This window comes from Oncorhynchus nerka, linkage group LG25 (assembly GCF_034236695.1).
Source record: "Oncorhynchus nerka isolate Pitt River linkage group LG25, Oner_Uvic_2.0, whole genome shotgun sequence".
NCBI lineage: Eukaryota > Metazoa > Chordata > Actinopteri > Salmoniformes > Salmonidae > Oncorhynchus > Oncorhynchus nerka.
The window spans coordinates 48,753,305-48,780,680 of NC_088420.1; the positions used below are offsets into that span (position 1 = coordinate 48,753,305).

Consider the following 27,376-nt stretch of genomic DNA (forward strand, 5'->3'; position numbering starts at 1 on the left):
ATAAAAATATCCCAGCACTGCACCAAATGTGACGAATTGCTTCCATATGCAATAACCTGTGAAATATGGATACTACTTATTCATTAACACGCATCTGTTAAGATCAAACTTCAATTTAAAAAATATTTTACTGCTGATACCATGTATTCATTACATTTGTCAATGGGGATATCCAACCATTGTAGTGTAAAAGCATCAAAACACATCCCTGGTAGCATTTTCAATGTATATTTTCCTAACTGAATTATCCTGTGGGGAATGTCAATGGAAGAGTGCCAATCAGGTACACTGAGGGGTCCTGTCCCGCTCTTGGCTCCAATGAGTCCTACAGTAGCATGGTTCCTGTTGATATGACTGCATGGTCAATTCAGGGTTCTCTGGGCCTTATTCCAACAGCCCTGCTGGGGCTGTCCTCACAAGGGCCAGGGTAAGTCACTGAAGTCTACAGGGCCACCGAGGCCTGCATCAGCCTCCAGGAGACTCATGATCACAGCCATGGCTGCCTCGTCATTACTGGAGCCTGGTTCGTCAATGCTGAGGTGCGAGTTGTCACCTGGAGGGGTGTTGAAGGAAAATGCTGTAGTCAGTCACACTGGTTTTTGATAACAGTTTTGGTTGAAATGGGCAGGATACAGTGTTTGAAATTCTTAGAACATGTTGCCTTTGTGTGCACAGCTACTTACTCATAATAGACTGGTTGGAGTATGGGTATCCAACGGTGTCGGGTCCTCCTGGTAGCGTCCCTGCCGACGGAAGGTCTGGCGTTCCATTTTGAATCTGCCAGAACAAATAGGTCAGTGGTGGTCGACATAGTTAGGCCTGTGATTGAAAGCTGATCTAAGTAAGCAACAGACAATACTGGAAGCACAAAATCCATCAATGTCATCTTTCAACCATCCCAATGTTCTTTATCGTGTGGCTCCCTCAGACTCACTCTCTTGCCCCCTGGAGAGCAGTCTGGAGGAGGGGTGCTGATGTTCAGGGGGCTGGAGCCACAGGTGGAGGGGGTCGAGCCTCTGGTCCTGGCAGAGAGAAGAACAGACAGAGCCCTAGTCTCATGGCGCTGAGAGACTGAACAATTCAGCTGATAAACCTTCAGCTCCAGGTAATTCATCACAACTGAACAGACTCATTTGTAAAGCCTGTCACTTTTTTGATAAAGGGTGCATAAATATCAGAGCAGGGAATTCACCCACGAAGGGATGTGTACAGAAAAGTAAATCACCGAACAAGCCAGGCTTTATGGTCTGGGTGTTATTATTTTGGTTCTACAGCTATTAACAACCTGTCATCCATTTTCTGCATTCACTCTCTCCATCCCTCACCTCTGAGTCTCCATCACCTCCTCTGCGATCATGCGACCGATCTTACCGGCACCTGCACGTGTTCCCCCGGGGATGCCTGGCACTGTCTGAAGGGCCCGTCTCCCTCCACCTGCAATCATACATATCAATCACACTGACTGCTCCTAGACTGACTGAGATCATTGCATTTTCACATTTGATCCAACTCTCCTATAGTTTTGTCATTTCATACACGTAGATACATGACATTTAATCAAAGAAAGCAATTCATTATATTTGGGGCGGCAGGTTAGCCTAGTGGTTAGAGCATTGGTCTAGTAACTGAAAGGTTGCAAGTTCAAATCCCCCAGCTGACAAGGTACAAATCTGTCATTCTGCCCCTGAACAAGGCAGTTATTGAAAATAAGAAATTGTTCTTAACTGATTTGCCTAGTTAAATAAAGATGAATAAAAATAGCATGCATCTTTGCATCCAGAGAGAATCAGCTGACAAATCTCAGATCTTGTTCCAAAGCCCTAAAGGAAGCCCCTCTGATATGTAGAAAAGCATGCCTTCTTTCACATCACTCAATAAATGTCACCTTCTGACGTCAGCACACCATCCATAGAGGCAGTGGGAGAGACGGCAGACTGAGGATAGCTGGAGTCTGCACCATCCAGCATACTGCACCTAGAGATGGAGTCACACAGCAACATCAGGACCAGTTTCAAGTACAACCACTGAATACGTACTGCCAGTTAGCTCTAAAACGATCAATGGAGCCCCATTGATACATGAACAGTTAAGAGTATTTTTTCCAATGTAATCTTCGTCATAAATAGGGCTGTAGAGAGAAGGGTGACTTACGAGACCACTGTGTTTGTGGAGACGATGTACTCCACCTCTTTGGTCCAAGGATTCATGAAACTGAACCAGCGACTTCGCAGAGTGATGAAGGAGCCATCTTTAATCTTGAACTTATAACAGTTTGTGTTGATCTTTTCTCTCATCTGCAGCACTGTTAAAAACACAAGATACCCAGGATGTAAGATCACAGAACAAAATGTGGTGACTAAATATTGTAAGATGTAAATCACAAATTAATGTTGTCACATCAGACAGTTGATCCAATACCTTGTCTGTGACATTCTGCCAGGTGGCCAATATCATCCTGATGGAAATACTCGTAGAAAGAGGTGCCAAGAAGCTCCTGGGGTAAGTATGCAAGAATGGCTGTGGCCCTAAATAGAGAGGAAAGAGAGTTTATTATCCATGCTGTTCTTTGTTTTTGAGAAGAGAACTTTAAAATGGCACCGGAGCGTTTCCTATGGACATTTTTATGATAGTTTAAATTACCGCCATGAGTAATAATGGCCTGTGAGGTGTCAAGCTGTGAGCAGGAGATTAATTCATAAAATATACGGAGGCTGAACCTGCCTTGACAAGCCTATGTACATAGGCTAATTTTGGGTGAAGTGTGGTTGAAGAGGAGAAATTTACTGACGATTTGTTGCCTCTTCACGTATTAGTTTAAACCATACTTCTAGAATGTGTGTTTTCTTGGCCAACTTGATGAACAACTAGCTCACATCTAATCATAAACCAACAATGTCATAGTAAAATGAAGTTATAAGCTCCATCATTGTACCTCTGGTCAACAAAGACAAACTTCCCATCGATGGCGTGGCGGGAGACGTAGACGGTGGGTTTGACGCGGATGTCCTCGTGGGAGGGCTGGGGGACGATGTGGGGATGCAGCTGGCCGATGGCCACCAGGCAGCTGAGGTTACAGCCCTCATTGTCGGGCTCGTTGTCATCGTCCAGGCCCATCTTGGTGGGCGGCCAGCTCTTCAGGTAGCCAGTACTGTGGATCGTGCAGAAGCTCTTGCGGTCGGCTGTAGGTAGACAATTGTAAATATATTTCCTCCCATACAATGGTTCTGTTTACAGGTGGTCCATGACTAAGTCAAGTCTAAATGACTGATTTAATGAGAGAACCACAAGCTAACCAAACAAGTAAAACCAGCCATCTGAAATCAGTGGTCAATCAAGGGGAGAACGTTTTCCTAGATAAAATATTCAACGAGGGCTTCGCTGGACATTTGCATGCTGTGCTTTGCTTACTAAATGGTAGCACATTTTAAAAGATTGAACAGAGGCTTCGTATACTTTTAAGCCAGTAGTTCTGAAAGTACCACTCAAGAGCACTAAAAAGGTGCCGAAAACTGCACAATTCCGTACAACGTCATCACGTCATGTGGTCTTTAGTGTTTTGATGCTACATAATGGTTTTCCTAGTTGGATATCCCCATTGACAACTATCAAATAGTATGTAATGAATACATGGTAGGAGTGTATTGTATAAACAGTAAAATATTTTAAAAATCAAAGTATTTGTTTTGGATAGTATCTATTCTCCAAGACATTGAGCTTAACAGATGCAGTGTGTTAAATGGTGCTAATACATTTTGACTCCCAGGGTGCAATGCTTCGCCCAGGGCTACTGCTAGAAAGCCCAGACAAACGCAAAGTAGTCTAAATATATTGTGGTCATAGCTAAGTTATGAATGCATTTCACATTACTTTTGGGTTGTTATCATATTATAATGCTAACATGAACGCCATGCTGAATATACGTTCATGTCATTGTCACTCAATAATTCCAATTTAGTTGCTAGAAGATTAACGTAGCTTTAAAAAAAAAAGTTTTGGAACTAAACCGCCCTTGCGCTGCACTGCTTTGTAACACATTTTACCTAGTGGTTTCGGTGGGCTGGTCCTAATCATCTGCTCTGTAAGCAAAACATTCCCATAGTTCGCTTCTGGGGCCAGTTGTCAACAAGCTGTGGGTGTGAAGGTATGATGTTTTCGTTAGAAAACCATTTTCTCTCCTCTCGCTTGCGTCTCGCACTCAGTGTTGCCATGTAATGTTCAAGGTAAGTTGCTAGAGGCAGGTTGATTTGTTGCTAAAAGTTGCTAAATGACGTTGTGATGTCATTGCGTGATAACGTAAAACTGCGTCATTACGTAGAATACACAATGACGTTACTCAAATTGACTGGCCCTCTCAGCGAAAAATATGATTTGACATTTGTTCGGGTACAGACAGTCTTTTCTGTACTTCTGGCTGTACAGTTTTGATTGATGTTGTAAGTTCTGTTCAAGATCAAACATTCGAGACTAACTATATTCGTCGGTTTTGGCTCGTCGAACCCGTACCACTGCTTCTGCAGTCAGCCAACAATGATTTGCAATTTTCTGAAATTGTTCCTGGCCTGCTACTGCCTGTGCACAAACTGAGCGCCTGCTGCTGACATCACTCACAATGCACTTTTGCAGCCAGGCACGTGTGTTGTGACTGAGTGTGACAGAGAAAATCGTTTTTGTGTCATTTAGAGGGAAAATGCGTGCATTTTAGCATTTGAGTCACTTTTCAAAAGTTGCTAAAAGTTCAAAATACATTTTTAAAAGTAGGAACATTTGTTGCTAGGTGCTATTTGAAAAAAAAGTTGCCAGGGTAGTCTGAAAAGTTGGTATCACTGCTCGGGCTGTGTCAGCTGCATGCATAAGTAGCCTGGCTAGCTTACAAACAGTGGTGGAAAAAGTATCCAATTGTTATACTTGAGTAAAGATACCTTAATAGAAAATGACTCAAGTAAACATGAAAGTCACCCAGTATAAATAATTTCAAATTGCTTATATTAATTCATTTTAAATACATTTACGGGAAGCCAGGGGCATGCTCCAACACTTAAGACAGAATTTAGAAACTAAGCATGTGTTTAGTGATTCCGCCAGAGTGGAGGCAATAGGGATGACCAGGGATGTTCTCTTGATAAGTGTGAATTAGACTAGACTATTTTACTCTCCTGCTAAGCATTCAAAATGTAACAAGTACTTTTCGGTGTGAGGGAAAATGTATGGAGTAAAAAGTATCTAATTTTCTTTAGGAATGTTGTGAAGTAAAAATTGTAAATAATACAAATAGTAAAGTAAAGTACAGATACCCCCCAAAAGTACTTAAGTAGTACTTTTACACCACTGCTTACAACTCCCTCCTTGAGAAGATTCCAATAAATTACTAGACAGACTCAATCCTCTCAATCCGTATGTAACGTGAGACATTTGACAGAAGTACCAAAAATGATATTACCAAACCGTTTCATGTTCTAGTATAAAAAAAGTACCAAAGTTTCGGTACAGGGTGCAACACTATACTAACACAGTACACCAGTGACACCATTTAGGATATACAGGTTGTGAGCATAGCGTTTCTGATCTGGCTGACAATGAATTATCTTCTAATGTATGTCAGGCTACAATGCCATCTTCAGTGCACATAATTTTCTTCTTGGGTTTCTAGAGATACACATTGAAAGAGAAATGAAACTACTACCGATGTCTAATAGATCTAACTATCCCTGCTCCACGTGACAGGAACGAGCGCGCAGATCTTGTGAACTAAATAATGCCAGGTTAGAACGCAATCATTTTTTGCCTTTCTCGGAGAGGACTGCAGATGGTTTAGTTTACATGTATAAGCCATACATTTACATGTCGAGTCCAAAACGAGGGGTTAAAAAAAAAGACAAAGTAACGAGGTAGTTTTCAAACCTCGATAGTTTCAATCAAAGTTCTAAAATAAGTATATTGTTTATTAGCCAAGCCACTTGGTACATAGAGAAGCATACATCCTGTACTCTATTTGTAATGCTAGTATGATGCTAATGATCTGTGATGCCAGGTTTATGAGTACTGAAATAAAAGGCATCAGGGAAGGAGGCTGGCCTAGATCTTGAGATGGGTACCTTTCTTTTTGGAGCAGGTGGAGGGGAAGTCCTTGTCCTCTGTTTTGACATAGGACCGGTTACACTTCATTCGGCAGAAGAACGAGCGTCTGGCCCCGGACCACAGTCGAGATGGCCCAGGGGTGATGTCTGTCTTAACTGGTAGACCGGCTGAGGGAGGACAATTGCATCTGCTGAACATTGTGAGCTAAATATTCCCAATAACTTGTATATAATGTTAAAAGCATTAATCTTATATGCCATGTTGTTTATATACTTAATATCGCAGGTAAACTGCCAGGTAATTGGTATACAGTATTTAATGAGACATAATGCTGTATTGACTTTTACACCCCGTGTCAAACTACTTTCCTGACATGACCTGCCCTTGTGAGGACAGGGTCGGACATGACAAGAGGGAGAGTTTACTTTTGGCATCAATGAGCCGCTCCCGAGGTGCTGTATCCGATGACGCCAGTTGCTCCTTGACTTTGGCAATGTCTTTAGGATGCAGGTAATCAAACAGACTCTGGCCAATTAGGTCATTCTGAGGAAAGGGAGATTGACTTTGGAAATTAGCATTTGTAAGCTCAGATTTGGTCTGGTATAGTACAACATGAATTACAGTAGGACATTTGACAGGAATGGAGACGTGCCTGGCAATAGTTGAGGATCTTGTAAACTGACTCCGAGACAAAAAGGATCTTCCCACGATCACATCCAACAACAAACAGAAAGCCGTCAGCAGCCTAAAGGAAGACACACAAAACATTGAGGCTTGTGTCGTCAGGCTCACCCAGAGAGCAACTTAGCAAAGAGGAGTTAGAGGGCTTGAACCTACCCTCAATATTAAGTGCTTCAGTTCATCATCGGTCAGGAAAGACGGCTTGTAGTTCGCCTCTGTGTAAGGGTTTGCTGCTCCTGTAGAAAAACACAAAACATTGTCATTGAATTCTCAAGTCACAACTTCTCCCTCCTCTTTGATGTCCAGTGACAATTTGCCTGCTGTCTCTCTCTCACCTCTTAATGTCTTCATATGCTGGACAGCCATGCGTAGGACCGTGAGTTTGTCCAGCTTGTGGGACATAGCGTTGCAGGTAGGGACTAGTGCAGCCAGCTCGTCTATGAAGCTGTTCATCTTGTCCCTGCGCCGCTTCTCAATCTGACTGTGTGCCTCCCTATTGGCAGTGTAGCAGTAAGCAGTAAGAGTCAGAACAACTCCTAGTCCTTCTGTTACACAGCACAATCTATAGACTACATAAAGTGCCTATTCATCGATGGGACACAAGGCTTTCTCTGTCTCTAATAAAATACAAAAATGAGCATTCAATTCACCCTGCAAGAGAGGTTAGAATATATTTGATCCTGGAGTTCAACCGCTTGCCAGGTCACTAGAAACACCATGCAAAGCTGCCGACAGAGACGTTTGAAAGTGAACCATGAGGATTCAAGAATGAGTCTGGGTACCTGGCATTTTTTATCCGGCCCTGGTGATCACCACACTCCCTGAAAGAAGGGGGAAAAGGAGACACGTTTTAGTGAAAACTGTTTTGCACCAATCACACACACGCAACATGGATCCTGTTACAATAACAATCCATTCACCACTGGTCCACATAGGTTATGTAAATGGTACAAGTCCATACACAGCCCTATACTATCTCAACATCTATGCTTCCCATGTACAATATAGAACCAGTTACTGGTCCTGTAGGGTAATTCATAGTTTTCCTTGTCTGTATCCATACTGCTATGGAAGTTAATCAGATGCCATCATTAACCATCCTTCCTAGCAAATGTTCTGTCTACAAGTCCTGTTTCCAAACCTTTAATATTCAAAGTATTTATCCAAAAAAGCTAACTGCAACCAAAGGTAAAAAATTAAACCATACTTACTCGAAAGAAAATCCATCAATTCTGCAAAGAAAATAATGCGTTTTAATCATTCCGTTGTCAGATGAATGTGGATCAATGACAGACTGCAGGAAAACTACTGAGCAGACATACAAATTAGTCAATATAGCAATTTGCCCTAAAATATTTATTTTTGCAGATTGCCTGCTATAATTCTGAGAAAATGTGCAAAGTAAGTGGGTTGGGTTAATTATTCATTCATAGCTTTAGAATTCAGTGAACTCATCTCCAGCACTGACTGTGCACAGTGGGCCACAGTGTGGTGATGCTTACTGGTAGTCGGAGGTGCTGCCCTTTCTCTTGCGGGTGTAGTCCATGCCTGGGGTGTTGACGGAGCTGCTGATCAGGTCGCTGGAGCTGGGGGACATGAACTCATTCATTGTAGAGGTAATGTCCATTCTTTGGTCTGCCATTAGACAATCTGAAACAGAAATATGAAGAATTAGAGTTACTAACTTGTACTATTTTGAGGAAGGATAATTCAAATGGAATTCAAGAAAAATGCCAGACAAAGCAAGGCACAAAAGGGGTCACGCTCACCACAAATGTTCATTCCAGCTTCTGGAATTTCCTTCCATCAATTTGCAATTGCTCTGGATGAAAAAAAGTGTATACCGTAAAACTTTAATAGCTGAACATTGGCACACATTTCAGCAAATAAATGCCTGTTTCAAATAAAAACGCTGTGTCTAAATTAATTGTTTACGAGGTTACCACCAACACGTCTGATATTCCCACAGTCATATGCATTAAAAACGTTATTTTATTCCGTCATCATTGCTAGCCATAGTGCCACTAAAAAGAAAACATCAAATTTATGGTGCTGATGCGCAAAATCTGGGGTGTATATGATAGGCAACCTAGTCTTTGCAAGTTTGATCTGGGATGGATTTGTTATTACACTTTACAAAAATATAAAACGCAACTTTTACTGGGTACAGGGGGGTGCAATGAACCCCCACATTCAGAAATGCTACAAAGTACACCAGCATCGGTGTACTTTAGGACCATGCCACAGAGTGCGAACAGGGGAGGGCTTTGTGTGTTGTGCTTTTTCTCTGAGTTGTAAAAGCAAGCAGAGCAGAAACTGGCTACTCTTTATTTGACTGATGTAGCTGGCAAGGTAAATGCTGTTTGACTTAACACAAAAAAGCATTTATTCCTAGTGCTGAGCTAGTAGCATAACTGACATGTAACGTTAGCTAGTGTTTCATCCCCTCGACTGAAGTTCTGTCTTAAGTGAATGAGCCAACTAGCTAGCTAGTAGCTACCACAGCCAGTTCAGCTCTAGCTAGCCTCTAGATATCCGTCAGGTAGCAGTGCCTAACAGCTGTTGTGTAGCCTGTTTTGTCCCGTTTTAACAGAAGTAAATTAACTTGGCTCGTTTCTGCCAGTTGATGTACCATTAGAGCTAGCCAAAAGTTGGCTAACGCTAGATGTTATTATTTTTGCCCTAATTAAAGCCAGTATAGCAATGTAACGTTATTGATTTGTCAGTTTCCCTAGCTATTTCTCTACTTTTCACACTGACACGGTATAAAACAGCTCCACAGGCTTCATTGTCATGGTGCAGTCAGTACACAACACTACAGTATGTTCATCATGTCTTAGCAGGATCAGGTGGTGACAGGTGTCCCAGCAGGGTCAGACAGCCAGGGAAGACCAGTCTATGGAGCCCAGGTGAATTTTGCAGTATATTATAACAATCAGTGAATGGATACAAAGTTCTGTCTTGAGTTGATGGGTAGACTAGAGTCTGAGAATAATGGTAATTTCAGTAAACGAACTATTGATTCTGTTCTTAGATAATATAATGTATGAATCTACACCAAGGTAATTCTTTGTCATGCCTCATCTGAGCAGGATCAAATGGTGACAGGGGTCTCAGCAGGTCAGGCAACCAGGGAAAACCAGTCTGACGGCACTGAGGTGAACTTTCGCATATACAACACTTTATTCTATCTGTGCAACAAACACTGAACAAGCCAGAAGCTTCAGAGAATGAAAAACCTCAAGTCAAACTGTATCAATGGCTTTTCCCAATGACACAAAACCAACAGTCTGCCCTACTGTTGGTTGTCACTCTGGTCTTGGCCTAACACACCTGAAACCAAAGAATGTTTCACTAACATCCAAAAGCTGAGTGTGATGTGTTACTCATGATAGTATCTTGTAGAAGTGTTTAGAAATATATTCAGGCCTAAAATATACTTTTTGGTCCACCAGCCACTGTGGCAGGTTGATTTAAAAATCTACCGGCCATTCAGATTTTTTTTACCAGCCAAAACATTCCCCCCCCCACAAAAACTAAATAAAATAGATGAGCATGCTTTGTAATGTCTCTTAAAACAATAAATGTGTTACTAGAAGTAATGTGGTATATGTTTAAGTTAATTTAATTTTTTTGTGACCTTAGTCTTTTAGCCAAAATATCAGACGAGACAACATTTTCACCTGCCCCTTTAAGGATGGGAGGTTACCATGGTAACGTGACTGGAGTTATGTTTGTGCCTGTGAGATTGAGAGTCTGACTAATAGCCAACGTCTTCTCTTCCCTAGCAGTTGAATCTCAAACATTGAAAAACAATTCTAGCTTGTGAACAAAACAATGCAAATAGCCAAGAAACAGAAGGACAAAGTCTCACTTCAGCAGAATTTTGTTTAAAGTAAATTTGATAAACATTTAAGCCTGTGCGCAGCACTTCTAAAAATGAATCTCACTCAGATCTTCATGTGCGTAAAGCCCCCAGTCAGGGATGCAGCGCAAGGTGGGATAGGCTCCATACGATTCGTAGTTCTTTGACTTTGTGCGATTAATTTAACATCTATGAAACAAAAACGGCAGAAACAGCTATAAAATGTGATCATACTTGACTATTTATATTCACACAGGCGAGTGAAATGCTTGCACTGTGGAGCCGTGAACACCAGCCAACGTGACTAGTGAAATAGACATCTTTCCCACCAATGTCAAAATCAACACACATTTGTCAGGTGGTGGGTGTTCATTTTAGGCCCTGAACATTAGCTTTACATGCCCCAAAAATTCTGAGGAAGGACCCCCAGATCCCCTGCCAGGTTATGACCCCTCAAACGCAAGAACTTCAAAGATTTTGCTGAGTTACAGTTCATAAGGAAATTCAGTCAATTGAAAGAAATTCATTAGGCTCTAATCATGGGATTTCACATGACTGGGAATACAGATATGCATCTGCTGGTCACAGATATCTTAAAAAAAAATAAAACAAGGTAGGGGCGTGGATCAGAAAACCAGTCAGTATCTGGTGTGACCACCCTTTGCCTCATGCAGCGCAACATCTCTTTCGCATATATTATTTTTTTGTACTTTTTACCCCTTTTTCTTCCCAATCTCGGGATATCCAATTTGAACTTTGTCTTGTCCGTAGGAGAGTTGCAGCGATGGGACTCGGGAAAGGCAAAGGTTGAGAGCAATGCTTCAGATTTGATCAGGCTGTTGATTGTGGCCTGTGGAATGTTGTCCCATCCCTCTTCAATGGCTGTGCGAAGTTGCTGGTTATTGGCGGGAAATGGAAAACGCTGTCGTACACGTCAAGCATCCCAAACATGCTCAATGGGTGACGTGAGTATTTGGACAATGGACCAACTGGGATTTTTAGCTCCCAGGAATTGTGTACAGATCCTTGCGACATGGGGCCGTGCATTATCATGCTGAAAACATGAGGTGATGGCGGCGGATGAATGGCACAACAATGGGCCCCAGGATCATGTCACAGTATCTATGTGCACCTCCTGGTTGGTTGGTCTGGTACTCCTTCTCTGAGACACTGAGCTAGGTGCTCTACCTGTACAGAGAAGAGGACTGTCAGATGTGGTCTGACTACGGCAGTAATTCTAACATCCTAGACCTAGGTTACACATCACAGAAACTCACGCAATACTATGTTGGAAAATCAAGGACAGTAACATAGAAGCAATTTCACAGTAAAAAACAAAAACGCCCTCTTTCAAATTAAAATCACATAGCCTAAATATCCATATTATATCTATCATTAAATCAGAAGTGTTGCAGAGCATAGGCATACTGTTGATGTAGAATAATATTCTGTTAATCTTCCATACTATTCATGGGCCTTTTTGTTAAAAGGCTTCAGGCTTGTGAAAGTTATTCCCTCCTGGCCTGAAAAAGCAAAGCACTTCTTGCTAGTCTCTTTTCTGTGGGAGTGGGACAAAGCCCCGGGAAAACCACTGTCATGATCAGCACAACGCGAAGCACAAAACGGTCAGTTTTGCCCGGCGTAATTTCCCTCCTTTACTTGATTAAAACATTGTCTCTGAGAACATGATCACAATAAGGCTCCCAGCGCAGGGAGGACAGTGGTTTACTGTACAGCAGTTTCCATGGCTTATGAATTTACAACTAGAGGTCAACCGATTAATCGGAATGACCGATTAATTAGGGCCGATTTCAAGTTTATAACAATCGGTAATTTTGGGTACCGATTTTTAAACGTTTTATTTTTTATATACCTTTATTTAACTGGGCAATTCAGTTAAGAACACATTCTTATTTTCAATGATGGCCTAGGAACGGTGGGTTAACTGCCTTGTTCAGGGGCAGAACGACAGATTTTCACCTTGTCAGCTCGGGGGATCCAATCTTGCAACATTGCAGTTAATGAGTCCAACGCAATAACGACCTGCCTCTCTCGTTGCACTCCACAAGGAGACTGCCTGTTATGCGAATGCAGTAAGCCAAGGTAAGTTGCTAGCTAGCATTAAACATACTTATAAAAAACAATCATAACCACTAGTTAACTACACATGGTTGATGATATTACTAGATATTATCTAGCGTGTCCTGCGTTGCATATAATCTGATTGAGCATACAAGCATCTAAGTATCTGACTGAGCGGTGGTAGGCAGAAGCAGGCGCGTAAACATTCAAACAGCACTTTCGTGCGTTTTGCCAGCAGCTCTTCGTTGTGTGTCAAGCATTGCGCTGTTTATGACTTCAAGCCTATCAACTCCCGAGATGAGGCGGTGTAACCGAAGTGAAATGGCTAGCTAGTTAGCGCACGCTAATAGCGTTTCAAACATCACTGAGCCTTCTAGTAGTTGTTCCCCTTGCTCTGCATGGGTAACGCTGCTTTGATGGTGGCTGTTGTCGTTGTGTTGCTGGTTCGAGCCCAGGGAGGAGCGAGGAGAGGGACGGAAGCTATACTGTTACACTTGCAATACTAAAGTGCCTATAAGAACATCCAATAGTCAAAGTTTAATGAAATACAAATGGTAGAGGGAAATAGTCCTATAATTCCTATAATAACTACAACCTAAAACTTCTTACCTGGGAACATTGAAGACTCATGTTAAAAGGAACCACCAGCTTTCATATGTTCTCATGTTCTGAGCAAGGAACTGAAACGTTAGCTTTCTTACATAGCACAGTCATGCTGAAAGACCCAGCCACGTTTCATCTTCAATGCCCTTGCTGATGGAAGGAGGTTTTCACTCAAATTCTCACGATACATGGCCCCATTCATTCTTTCCTTTACACGGATCAGTCGTCCTTGTCCCTTTGCAGAAAAACAGCCCCAAAGCATGATGTTTCCGCCCCCATGCTTCACAGTAGGTATGGTGTTCTTTGGATGCAACTCAGCATTCTTTGCCCTCCAAACACAATGAGTTGAGTTTTTACCAAAAAGTTATATTTTGGTTTCATCTGACATTCTCCCAATCTTCTTCTGGATCATCCAAATGCTCTCTAGCAAACTTCAGACGGGCCTGGACATGTACTGTCTTAAGCAGGGGGACACTTCTGGCACTGGAGGATTTGAGTCCCTGGCGGCGTAGTGTGTTACTGATGGTAGGCTTTGTTACTTTGGTCCCAGCTCTCTGCAGGTCATTCACTAGGTCCCCCCATGTGGTTCTGGGATTTTTACTCACCGTTCATGTGATAATTTTGACCCCACGGGGTGAGATCTTGTGTGGAGCCCCAGATCGAGGGAGATTATCAGTGGTCTTGTATGTCTTCCATTTCCTAATAATTGCTCCCATAATTGCGTAGCAGTAAGTCCTTTGTGGATCCAAGATGGCGTAGCAGTAAGTCCTTTCGTGTCGTGTCTCTGTATATATCTCTTTCGTTTTTTTACATATTTTTCTTCGCATATCTCCTTAAAAACTTTTTGCTAAACCTAAGCTTCTAATTACTCTCCTGCAACCCGCCTCACCCAATGTAGCTATTTTTCCTAAAGTATTTATATTTACTTGGAACCGGAACCCCTCAACTGAAGCTCAACTGAAGCTAGCCAGCAAACCACTAGCCATGCTAGCGGTCTTCAGCTAACCGGTCATCAGCTAACCTTCAGCCCGGAAAGCTCTCGCCAGTTCGAACAACGCGACTCTAACCAGAGCATAACGGACCTATTTTTTTTTTTTTCATCCACCGATTTCTTCCCCGGATTCCCACCGCAAATGGAACATTTTTCAGCTGGATCTTCACAACTAGCTATCTAGCTATATACGAACTGTTAGCTTGCTAGCACAGGCCTGCTAACCGTCTGCATCGCCGCGTCCCAAACACCCATATTTATCTCTTTTTGATTTTAATTTGTTTATACCTTCCGGAAACCTGCCTCACCCAATGTGATACGGAATCGCTATTATTTTTTATTTTTTAGAACACACTCAAGAACCTCCAGAAGCTAACTAGCTACAAGCTATTTAGTCATTGTTCGTTTTTTAATTTTTTAACCTGGATAACACTCGCCAGTCCAGCTTCCCTGCCCCATCCACCGCTGCCCCCTGGACACTGATCTCTTGACCACATAGCTGATGCACGCTGGACTGTCCATTAATCACGGTACTCCATTCTGCTTGTTTGTTTTCTGTTGGCCCTGTTGCCTAGTCAACGCCATTTTACCTGCTGTTGTCGTGCCAGCTGATTAGCTGTTGTTGTCAAACCTACTGTTTTAGCTAGCTTTCCCAATTCAACACCTGTGATTACTGTATGCCTCGCTGTATGTCTCTCTCAAATGTCGATATGCCTTGTATACTGTTGTTCAGGTTAGTTATCATTGTTTTAGTTCACAATGGACCCCCTAGTTCCACTCCTCATACCCCTGATAACTCCTTTGTCCCACCTCCCACACATGCGGTGACCTCACCCATTACAACCAGCATGTCCAGAGATACAACCTCTCTCATCACCCAGTGCCTGGGCTTACCTCCGCTGCACCCGCACCCCACCATACCCCTGTCTGCGCATTATGCCCTGAATATATTCTACCATGCCCAGAAACCTGCTCCTCTTATTCTCTGTCCCCAACGCTCTAGGCGACCAGTTTTGATAGCCTTTAGCCGCACCCTCATACTACTCCTTCTCTGTTCCGCGGGTGATGTGGAGGTAAACCCAGGCCCTGCATGTCCCCTGGCACCCTCATTTGTTGACTTCTGTGATCGAAAAAGCCTTGGTTTCATGCATGTCAACATCAGAAGCCTCCTCCCTAAGTTTGTTTTACTCACTGCTTTAGCACACTCTGCTAACCCTGATGTCCTTGCTGTGTCTGAATCCTGGCTCAGGAAGGCCACCAAAAATTCAGAGATTTCCATACCCAACTATAACATCTTCCGTCAAGATAGAACTGCCAAAGGGGGAGGAGTTGCAGTCTACTGCAGAGATAGCCTGCAAAGTAATGTCATACTTTCCAGGTCCATACCCAAACAGTTCGAACTACTAATTTTGAAAATTACTCTCTCCAGAAATAAGTCTCTCACTGTTGCCGCCTGCTACCGACCCCCCTCAGCTCCCAGCTGTGCCCTGGACACCATTTGTGAATTGATCGCCCCCATCTAGCTTCAGAGTTTGTTCTGTTAGGTGACCTAAACTGGGATATGCTTAACACCCGGCAGTCCTACAATCTAAGCTAGATGCCCTCAATCTCACACAAATCATCAAGGAACCCACCAGATACAACCCTAACTCTGTAAACAAGGGCACCCTCATAGACGTCATCCTGACCAACTGGCCCTCCAAATACACCTCCGCTGTCTTCAACCAGGATCTCAGCGATCACTGCCTCATTGCCTGTATTCGCTACGGAGCCGCAGTCAAACGACCACCCCTCATCACTGTCAAACGCTCCTAAAACACTTCTGTGAGCAGGCCTTCCTAATCGACCTGGCCCGGGAATCCTGGAAGGACATTGACCTCATCCCGTCAGTTGAGGATGCCTGGTCATTCTTTAAAAGCAACTTCCTCTCCATTTTAGATAAGCATGCTCCGTTCAAAAATGCAGAACCAAGAACAGATACAGCCCTTGGTTCACTCCAGACCTGACTGCCCTCGACCAGCACAAAAACATCCTGTGGCGGACTGCAATAGCATCGAAGAGTCCCCGTGATATGCAACTGTTCAGGGAAGTCAGGAACCAATACACGCAGTCAGTCAGGAAAGCTAAGGCCAGCTTCTTCAGGCAGAAGTTTGCATCCTGTAGCTCCAACTCCAAAAAGTTCTGGGACACTGTGAAGTCCATGGAGAACAAGAGCACCTCCTCCCAGCTGCCCACTGCACTGAGGCTAGGTAACACGGTCACCACCGATAAATCCATGATTATCGAAAACTTCAATAAGCATTTCTCAACGGCTGGCCATGCCTTCCGCCTGGCTTCTCCAACCTCGGCCAACAGCTCCGCCCCCCCCGCAGCTCCTCGCCCAAGCCTCTCCAGGTTCTCCTTTACCCAAATCCAGATAGCAGATGTTCTGAAAGAGCTCCAAAACCTGGACCCGTACAGCCGTACAGCTGGGCTTGACAATCTGGACCCTCTATTTCTGAAACTATCCGCCGCCATTGTCGCAACCCCTATTACCAGCCTGTTCAACCTCTTTCATATCGTCCGAGATCCCCAAGGATTGGAAAGCTGCCGCAGTCATCCCCCTCTTCAAACGGGGAGACACCCTGGACCCAAACTGCTACAGACCTATATCCATCCTGCCCTGCCTATCTAAGGTCTTCGAAAGCCAAGTCAACAAACAGGTCACTGACCATCTCGAATCCCACCGTACCTTCTCCGCTGTGCAATCTGGTTTCCGAGCCGGTCACGGGTGCACCTCAGCCACACTCAAGGTACTAAACGATATCATAACCGCCATCGATAAAAGACAGTACTGTGCAGCCGTCTTCATCGACCTCGCCAAGGCTTTCGACTCTGTCAATCACCATATTCTTATCTGCAGACTCAATAGCCTCGGTTTCTCGGATGACTGCCTTGCCTGGTTCACCAATTACTTTGCAGACAGAGTTCAGTGTGTCAAATCGGAGGGCATGCTGTCCGGTCCTCTGGCAGTCTATGGGGGTGCCACAGGGTTCAATTCTCGGGCCGACTCTTCTCTGTATATATCAATGATGTTGCTCTTGCTGCGGGTGATTCCCTGATCCACCTCTACGCAGACGACACCATTCTATATACTTTCGGCCCGTCATTGGACACTGTGCTATCTAACCTCCAAACGAGCTTCAATGCCATACAACACTCCTTCCGTGGCCTCCAACTGCTCTTAAACGCTAGTAAAACCAAATGCATGCTTTTCAACCGATCGCTGCCTGCACCCGCATGCCCGACTAGCATCACCACCCTGGATGGTTCCGACCTTGAATATGTGGACATCTATAAGTACCTAGGTGTCTGGCTAGACTGCAAACTCTCCTTCCAGACTCATATCAAACATCTCCAATCGAAAATCAAATCAAGAGTCGGCTTTCTATTCCGCAACAAAGCCTCCTTCACTCACGCCGCCAAGCTTACCCTAGTAAAACTGACTATCCTACCGATCCTCGACTTGGCGATGTCATCTACAAAATGGCTTCCAACACTCTACTCAGCAAACTGGATGCAGTCTATCACAGTGCCATCCGCTTTGTCACTAAAGCACCTTATACCACCCACCACTGCGACTTGTATGCTCTAGTCGGCTGGCCCTCGCTACATATTCGTCGCCAGACCCACTGGCTCCAGGTCATCTACAAGTCCATGCTAGGTAAAGCTCCGCCTTATCTCAGTTCACTGGTCACGATGGCAACACCCATCCGTAGCACGCGCTCCAGCAGGTGTCTCATTGATCATCCCTAAAGCCAACACCTCATTCGGCCGCCTTTCGTTCCAGTACTCTGCTGCCTGTGACTGGAACAATTGCAAAAATCGCTGAAGTTGGAGACTTTTATCTCCCTCACCAACTTCAAACATCAGCTATCTGAGCAGCTAACCGATCGCTGCAGCTGTACATAGTCTATTGGTAAATAGCCCACCCATTTTCACCTACCTCATCCCCATACTGTTTTTATTTATTTACTTTTCTGCTCTTTTGCACACCAATATCTCTACCTGTACATGACCATCTGATCATTTATCACTCCAGTGTTAATCTGCAAAATTGTAATTATTCGCCTACCTCATGCCTTTTGCACACATTGTATATAGACTCCCCCCTTTTTTTCTTTCTACTGTGTTATTGACTTGTTAATTGTTTACTCCATGTGTAACTCTGTTGTCTGTTCACACTGCTATGCTTTATCTTGGCCAGGTCGCAGTTGCAAATGAGAACTTGTTCTCAACTAGCCTACCTGGTTAAATAAAGGTGAAATAAAAATAAAAAAACCAAGGAAATGTTTTTGTTTTTTTGGACCCCTTATTTTTGTTGGCACAGAACTACCTCCATATTTCCATAAATTTGTATGGGTTACCATCAGGCGAGTCCCGTGACATTTGTAGGGGGTCGTAGAAAAAAAAACGGAGAACACCATCTTGTTCATGAGTCTCATCTTTCCAGAATGTTCATATTAGTTTAGGCCAAACCATTTGGACGCTACAGACATTTTCTTGATGTCTCATGGTCTGAAAAACACAGCTGTAGCTCGACCACCTTCCACCGCAGATGCAGAAGGGGGATTGAGACGCAGCCCATGCAACAAAAAAAACACACCTCTAGCTTAAAAACAGACAGATTTTGACGGGATGTTTTTATTATGTTACTTAGATTGATGCACGGGTGCATCAATAGACTTAAGGATTAATAGTTTGTACTAGTGTCAGTGCGGTGTCAGTGTACTAGTGTCAGTGCAGCTTTTAAGTGAACGTGTGATTTATCTTTTTTATTTTACCTTTATTTTACTAGGCAAGTCAGTTAAGAACAAATTCTTATTTTCAATGACGGCCTAGGAACAGTGGGTTAACTGCCTGTTCAAGGGCAGAACGACAGATTTTGTACCTTGTCAGCTCGGGGATTTGAACTTGCAACCTTTCGGTTACTAGTCCAATGCTCTAACCACTAGGCTACCCTGCCGCCCCGTATAGACCATGGTTGTTGAATCTTGGCCCCTGACCACTTCCTGTTGCGCTGCATTTTTTAAAATTGTTGTGACCGCCGTCAACAAGTTGTAGCTAACTTGCCTTCCCCTCCCCTTTTCTGCATACCAACTGTGTAGTAATTTTCATTCTGACATGTGAAAGGCAGCAATACGCCACAAAGCCTCTAGTCTGCCGGAAAGCTGCAACAAGAAGTTTAGCTAGCTAGCCATCTTTAGCTACTAGGGACAGCTAAGGGTCGAGTGCTGTGTTGGGGTTCGTTGATACAAAAATGTTATTCCACACACGTTGTCCTGTAACATGCACTTGCCGTGTTGAGTTCTCTGGGGCAGTTATCTAGCCGGATGTAGTGGGGCCTGGCGTTCTAAAGGGTTTTGTTATTGTTTACATTCTAAAAAAGGTATATAGCACAGCTCTTTAATGAAAACACTGAAGTTTCTAAAACTGTTTGAATGATGTCTGTGAGTATAACAGAACTAATATGGCAGGCAAAAACCTGAGAAAAAAATCCAACCAGGAAGTGGGAAATCTGAGGTTTGTAGTTTTTCAAGTCTTTGCCTAACCAATATACAGTGTCTATGGGGTCATATTGCACTTCCTATGGCTTCCACTAGATGTCAACAGTCTTTAGAACCTTATTTCAGGCTTCTACTGTGAAGGGGGAGGGAATAAGAGCTGTTTGAGTCAGAGGTCTGGCAGAATGCCATGAGCCCAGTCAGGCGCGCGGCCGTGAGAGCTAGCTGCGTTCCTTTTCATTTCTAAAGACAAAGGAATTGTCTGGTTGAAACATTATTGAAGATTTATGATAACATCCTAAAGCTTGATTCTATACATCGTCTATACATGAATTTGGGGGACTAAAATCAAATAAAATTTTATTTGTCACATACACATGGTTAACAGATGTTAGTGCGAGTGTAGCGAAATACTTGTGCTTCTAGTTCCGACAATGCAGTAATAACCAACAAGTAATCTAGCTAACAATTCCAAAACTACTACCTTATAGACTCAAGTGTAAGGGGATAAAGAATATGTACATAAAGATATATGAATGAGTGATGGTACAGAGCGGCATAGGCAAGATACAGTAGATGGTATTGAGTGCAGTATATACATATGAGATGAGTATGTAAACAAAGTGGCATAGTTAAAGTGGCTAGTGATACATGTATTACATAAGGATGCAGTAGATGATAGAGTACAGTATATACGTATACATATGAGATTAATAATGTAGGGTATGTAAACATTATATTAGGTAGCATTGTTTAAAGTGGCTAGTGATATATTTGACATCATTTCCCATCAATTCCCATTATTAAAGTGGCTGGAGTTGAGTCAGTGTGTTGGCAGCAGCCACTCAATGTTAGTGGTGGCTGTTTAACAGTCTGATGGCCTTGAGATAGAAGCTGTTTTTCAGTCTCTCGGTCCCAGCTTTGATGCACCTGTACTGACCTCGCCTTCTGGATGATAGCGGGGTGAACAGGCAGTGGCTCGAGCTTTAAACCTCTCAGAAAGCTTCACTCATACATAAATTATACTTAAACCCAAAATGGTTCTCCAGTAGATTATTAAGAAAGGTTCATCCTTTGTTGTTGCCTGCATACAGATTACAACTTCTCATTTCCGACTAATTGAAAATGAAATTGTTTAAAGTATCGTCCTTTCTTAAACAAGCCATACAAAGGTGATTACAATTTCAGTTTTATCCTCCAGAAAAGATAGAACAAATATTACAACAAATGTTATGGTTAAACTCAAATATACTGATTAAGAAAAAATAATGATTTATGGAATATTTATATTATGAATAGAAATGGAGTTGTCACATATGCAGTTATCAAAAATATGGGAATATCTTTTCAATCTGAATTTACAACCAACTGATTGCAGCACTACCATAAAAATGGAGGCGGCAAGTGGAACTTGTTTGCCTGCCATATATTAAAAGATACAAATTGACTGAGAGAAACTGGCATAAATATACCAGTTTCATTTGAGAACAAAAATGTTGACAGCTGCGCCATGTAAATTGCAAAATAAATGGGAAGAGATGTTCGATGTACGCATTCCATGGCATATGGTTTATGAACTAGTACAAAAAAAACTACACTTGATTCAAAACTTAGTTTTTCAATTTAAATGATTATATACAATTCTTGCCACCAACAGAATGCTATATATATGGGGCATACAACAATCTCAGCTCTGTAGATTTTGCTGTGAAGAAACAGATTATTAGATTATTTAGGAATGGTAAAAAATATATTTATATTTAATCACATAATATTAACCTTACAAATAGCAGTGTTGGGCGATTTGGAAAGCCATAGTCAATAAATAATATAATAAGTCGTAGGAAAGGTTTTCATCTTTAGCTCACAATCTGTGGATACTATACGATTAGAAAGGTTAAAAAACTAATGTAAAACATCACAGTACAATTGAAAAATATGGCACATGGAAACCAATATACCTTCTAAGAATTGGTATCTGTCATGTGTAAATGTTGCTGTTTATGTTCACTATATAGCTTTAGCTTATCTGACGTGCCAAAATAAATTAAATCTGCTGGCCGTGGTTAATCCCTACCAGATACATGTGAACATGATACCTGAGATACATCTCCACTGGCTGTGGTTAATCCCTACCAGATACATGTGAACATGATACCTGAGATACATCTCCACTGGCTGTGGTTAATCCCTACCAGATACATGTGAACATGATACCTGAGATACATCTCCACTGGCTGTGGTTAATCCCTACCAGATACATGTGAACATGATACCTGAGATACATCTCCACTGGCTGTGGTTAATCCCTACCAGATACATGTGAACATGATACCTGAGATACATCTCCACTGGCTGTGGTTAATCCCTACCACAACCTGTACATGTGAACGACTCCTTTTCTTTCTCCAAATTCCTTTCTTCATTTCCAAGCTCCCCTTCTTTCCCTCATCTAACTTTATTTTAATCTCTAATGACTGATATTCTCTGGTACTTTTGTATACTTTTTAGCCAGTAGTTCTGAAAGTAGAGTCCACTGCCAAAGGTGGTCCCCAAAAATTGGAAAGGGAGCAAGGAAAGGGTATAGGAGCTAGGAAAGGAAAGAACACAAGGGAAATAAGGATGAGGCAAGGAAAAGGAGGTATGGAAGGAAAGGAAGCTAGGAAAGGAGGAATGAAAGCTAGGAAAGGAGGAAGGGCACAAGGAAAATTACCTAGGAAATAAAGGAAATAACAAGAAACGGGAGCTAGGAAAGTAGGAAAGGAAGCTAGGAAAAGAGGAAACAAAGGAGGAAAGGAATCTAGGAAAGAAAAGCAGTCCACATGGCCAGTAGAGGAAAGGAAGTTAGCAAAGGAATCTATGACATGAGTGAGGAAAGGAAATATGGAAAGGAATCTAGGAAAGAAAAGGAGGAATTCACCAGGGTTGGGGTCAATTACATTTGTTATTTAGCAGACAGTCTAATCCAATGCGATTTACAGTAGTGAGTGCATACATTTTCACACTTTTTTCCTGTGCTGGTCCGCCATGGGAAACGAACCAACATCCCTTCCGTTGCAAGTGCCATGCTTTACCAACTGAGCCACATGGGTCAGTTCCATTTAAATTCAGTAAGTACACTAGAATTCAAATTCTCTTGAATGTTTTTCATTTAGGAAAATGTTGAATTTGGTTAACTTTTTGAGTTGACTGGAATTGAAATGGAATTCACCCAACCATGGCGTTCACATGTATGTGGTCGAGATTAACCACGGCAAGTAGAGAGGAAATTAAGAAGGAAAGAAAAGGAGTTCACATGTATGTGGTAACCACGGCCAGTAGCTGGCGATAGTATTGGTTTTAGAGACAGGCTAGTTCTAGTCACAGCCTACTGCTGCGGGGCTGCAGAACGATAACGTTACTATTGTATTGGGCTAGCTAGCTAGGTTGCTAACATTACCTAATGCCCCTCTAGAAAATTAGTATCACCAGGAAAAAGTAGTTGTTGTGCTAGCTAGCTAACCAACTACCCATTTGTCATCATGATATAATAAACATGACTTACTTACATTTGATAAATCAGCTAGGCCATCTCCATTCAATGATAGAACCCTCTGTTTCAAATACTGGGATATACGGTACTCAGTCTGTGACCTACTTTCTCCCCTCTGTCATGACTGCCGCACTACTAACCTAGTTTTTCTAAACCAATTATATAGGAGGACTACACCATGTCCTTTTTCTCATCAATCACAAAACGTTTGAGAACAGGAAAAGATGATGGACGTACTGGTTATCCAATCACAGGGGGCGCATTTGACATTGCAGCCGACTTTAAATATTGGGCGCGTTTGAGCGAATCATTTTTGTTAAGTCGTGACTATCATTGGTCACCGCTTTTCAGTGTGTTGTATTATGGGATAAAACAAATAACCGACCTAGAAGTCGCATGCATGAACTTTACAAAAACCATGTGATCAAAGCTCATGAAGTTTTGACTGCAGTCGACTGCAAGTTTCTGCAGTTGCTCTTCATCAACTTCATCCTTCATCCCACTTGCATTGTGGGAGGCTCTATTGTCAACCAATCATTGGGGTGTTTCTGTTTGACCCACGCTAACCGAATGTCACCAAATACAAATGAAAGCGGAATCAAATTTGCCATGATTCATGAATATAGTGTACAAATGTATGTGCTATTTGAGGCTCTCTCACAAATTGATAGTAAAATATACACACATATATGTCCAGTTTGTGACATGGGAGTTGAATGTTTATTTGGACATTACAAGACAAACTTGTACTGCCATGTTGCATTGAGTTTTGCTGTTGGAAAACCACATAAGTGTCTGACTTTTGGTTGTCCAAGATGCTCCTCCCCCGACTTTACTCCTCGACCTTCAGCTGCAGTCGGTTGCTTTCGCCTTACCACTCAAATACGCCCAGTTCCTCTGCCCAGGGTTTGCTGATGCCTGCCAGATCTTACACCTGGATCAGACACCTGTGTCATTGCATCATGCGCCATAATAAATTCTGCAGTAAAACTTTTTTCATTATGTAATCAAAAATGTTTGCTGGATATAGAGTACCAGTCAAAAGTTTGGACACACCTACTCATTCAAGGGTTTGTCTTTATTTTTGAAAACTATTTTCTACATTGTAGAATATATATGAAATAACACATATGTAGTAACCCAAAAAGTGTTAAACAAATCAAAATATATTTTAGATTCTTCAAAGTAGCCACCCTTTGCCTTGATGACAGCTTTGCACACTCTTGGCATTCTCTCAACCAGCTTCACCTGGAATGCTTTTTCAACAGTCTTGAAGGAGTTCCCAAATATGCTGAGCACTCGTTGGCTGCTTTTGCTTCACTCTGCGGTATTGCTGCCATGCTATGTTGTTGTCTTAGGTCTCTCTTTATGTAGTGTTGTGGGGTCTCTCATCATGATGTGTCTCTTTTTATATAATTTTTCATTTTTAAATCCAGCCCCCATCCCCGCAGGAGGTCTTTTGCCTTTTGGTAGGCCGTCATTGTAAGTATGTTTTTTTCAAATAAATAAAATTAAATGTTATTGGTCGCATACACATGATTAGCAGATGTTATTGCAGGTGCTTCTAGCTCCGACATTGCAGTAGTATCTAATAAGTAATATCTAACAAATTACGCAACAGATACCTAATACACACAAATCTAAGTAGGAATGAATTAAGACTATATACATATGGACGTTCAATGCCAGAGCTGAACGGACTAAGATACAGTAGAATAGTATACAATACACTATATACACATATGAGTTGAGTAATACAAGATATGTAAACATTATTAAGTAACTGAGATACCGTAGAATAAAATTGAAAACAGTATATACATATCAAATTTATTTATATAGTCCTTACATCAGCTGATATCTCAAAGTGCTGTACAGAAACCCAGCCTAAAACCCCAAACAGCAAGCAATGCAGGTGTAGAAGTGGCCAGGAAAACCTCCCTAGAAATGGCCAAAACCCAGGAAGAAACCTAAAGAGGAACCAGGCTATGAGGGGTGACCAGTACTCTTCTGGCTGTGCCGGATGGAGATTATAACAGAACATGGCCAAGATGTTCAAATGTTCACAAATGACCAGCATGGTCAAATAATAATAATCACAGTAGTTGTCTAAGTGTGCAACAGGTCAGCACATCAGGAGTAAATGTCAGTTGGCTTTTCATAGCCGATCATTAAGAGTATCTCTACCGCTCCTGCTGTCTCTAGAGAATTGAAAACAGCAGGTCTGGGACAGGTAGCACGTCAGGGTTCCATAGCCGCAGGCAGAACAGTTGAAACTGGAGCAGCAGCACGGCCAGGTGGACTGGGGACAGCAAGGAGTCATCATGCCAGGTAGTCCTGAGGCATGGTCCTAGGGCTCAGGTCCTCCGAGAGAGAGAAAGAAAGAGAGAATTAGAGAGAGCATAATTAAATTCACACAGGACAACGGATAAGACAGGAGAAGTACTCCAGATATAACAAACTGACCCTAGCCCCCCGACACAAAACTAATGCAGCATAAATACTGGAGGCTGAGACAGGAGGGGTCAGGAGACACTGTGGCCCCATCCGATGATACCCCCGGACAGAGCCAAACAGGAAGGATATAACCCCACCCACTTTGCCAAAGCACAACCCCCACACCACTAGAGGGATATCTTCAACCACCAACTTACCATCCTGAGACAAGGCTGAGTATAGCCCACAAAGATCTCCGCCACGGCACAACCCAAGGGGGGGCGCCAACCCAGACAGGAAGATCATGTCAGTGACTCAACCCATTCAAGTGACGCACCCCTCATAGGGACGGCATGAAAGAGCACCAGTAAGCCAGTGACTCAGCCCCTGTAATAGGGTTAGAGGCAGAGAATCCCAGTGGAGAGGGGAACCGGCCAGGCAGAGACAGCAAGGGCGGTTCATTGCTCCAGAGCCTTTCCGTTCAACTTCACACTCCTGGGCCAGACTACACTCAATCATATGACCCACTGAAGAGATGAGTCTTCGGTAAAGTCTTAAAGGTTGAGACCGAGCCTGCGTCTCTGTTACGAATCCCTTTTGGCCCGACAGTCTAGGGGGGGATGGTAATGAGACCCGTAACATAACTCATGCAAATGATTATTGTGACAAAGTAAAAGTGTGCACGAAATAACCACGACAACAGAAATCTACCGTCAAACTCTAGGTTTATTTATAAACACACGGTAATGAGGGGAGCAGGAAAAGGGGCTGAGCTGGACCCAAGAAAAGAAACAATAAGTATTCAAAAACACCCCTAAGCTAGACTAGCCTACTTTAACAACAGCTAACTAACTAACCAAAAATACAGTTGGTGGTCCACCCAGTTCTAACTAGTGTATTTAACAAAGTTCACCTACGGGTAGTGTATGCCCATGGGCGACTTGTCTTGGTTTCCCCCTTTTCCCACCAGCAACAAACAAACACCATAACTAAAAACAATACTCACAGGTGATGACAAAGTGCTATGGAGGTGCTTTAAACAAAAGAGAGGTTAAGACACAAAGCGAGAGTGAAACACAGAGACCTACAGACATGGCATTTACAGAGAGATTGAGCTAGAGATTGAGCTAGAGATTGCTAGAGATTGAGCTAGAACAAACAAATGATGGGGTTTTTAAACCATGGGGAAGGAACTGTGATAGGGTAGGAAATAGGAGAAGGTGTGTCTTCTGATTGATGATTGATTGATTGGGGAGTGATGATTTTCACCTGTGAGGGGAGAAGGAGAGAAAAGAAACACACACAGGATACATACACACACAGGATAACTGTATCCGTAACAGTCTCTCACAATGGTAGGCAGACAATTCTATAAAAATGGAGCTATATAGGAGAAAGCCCTGCATCCAGCTGTTTGCTTAGAAATTCTAGGGACAATTAGGATGCCTGCGTCTTGTGGCCGTAGCGTACGTGTAGGTATGTACGGCAGGACCAAATCGGAAAGATAGGTAGGAGCAAGCCCATGTAATGCTTTGTAGGTTAGCAGTAAAACCTTGAAATCAGCCCTT

At 42.7% G+C, this 27,376-nt stretch overlaps 1 protein-coding gene across 3 annotated transcripts; it reads right to left on the reverse strand.

Annotated features, from left to right (window-relative positions):
- Positions 1–109: 109 nt before the first annotated feature.
- On the reverse strand, positions 110–23,504 carry bmal1a (basic helix-loop-helix ARNT like 1a). 3 transcript variants are annotated; one of them, XM_065009830.1, is made up of 19 exons: positions 23,389–23,504; positions 11,339–11,809; positions 8,526–8,578; positions 8,259–8,406; positions 7,968–7,988; positions 7,539–7,577; positions 7,092–7,249; positions 6,913–6,992; positions 6,728–6,820; positions 6,501–6,618; positions 6,093–6,242; positions 2,933–3,179; positions 2,419–2,525; positions 2,152–2,302; positions 1,886–1,974; positions 1,326–1,434; positions 935–1,022; positions 684–777; positions 110–553 (listed from the first exon to the last, which is right to left on the reverse strand). In XM_065009830.1, exons 3-19 carry the CDS (start codon positions 8,536–8,538, stop codon positions 414–416), a joined length of 1,845 nt encoding a protein of 614 aa, XP_064865902.1. In that variant the 5' UTR covers positions 8,539–8,578; positions 11,339–11,809; positions 23,389–23,504; the 3' UTR covers positions 110–413. The 3 variants fall into 3 exon arrangements, with proteins under 3 accessions (XP_064865902.1, XP_029490584.1, XP_029490585.1); XM_029634724.2 differs by lacking the exon at positions 11,339–11,809; XM_029634725.2 differs by lacking the exon at positions 11,339–11,809 and having other exon boundaries at positions 23,385–23,504.
- Positions 23,505–27,376: the final 3,872 nt, after the last annotated feature.

Coding starts and splice junctions, on each gene's coding strand:
- bmal1a (XM_029634724.2), bottom strand. Junction 6,993..7,091: donor GCATATGAAGACATTAAGAG/GTGAGAGAGAGA, acceptor GTTTTTCTACAG/GAGCAGCAAACCCTTACACA. Junction 6,243..6,500: donor GCGGCTCATTGATGCCAAAA/GTAAACTCTCCC, acceptor GTCCTCCCTCAG/CCGGTCTACCAGTTAAGACA.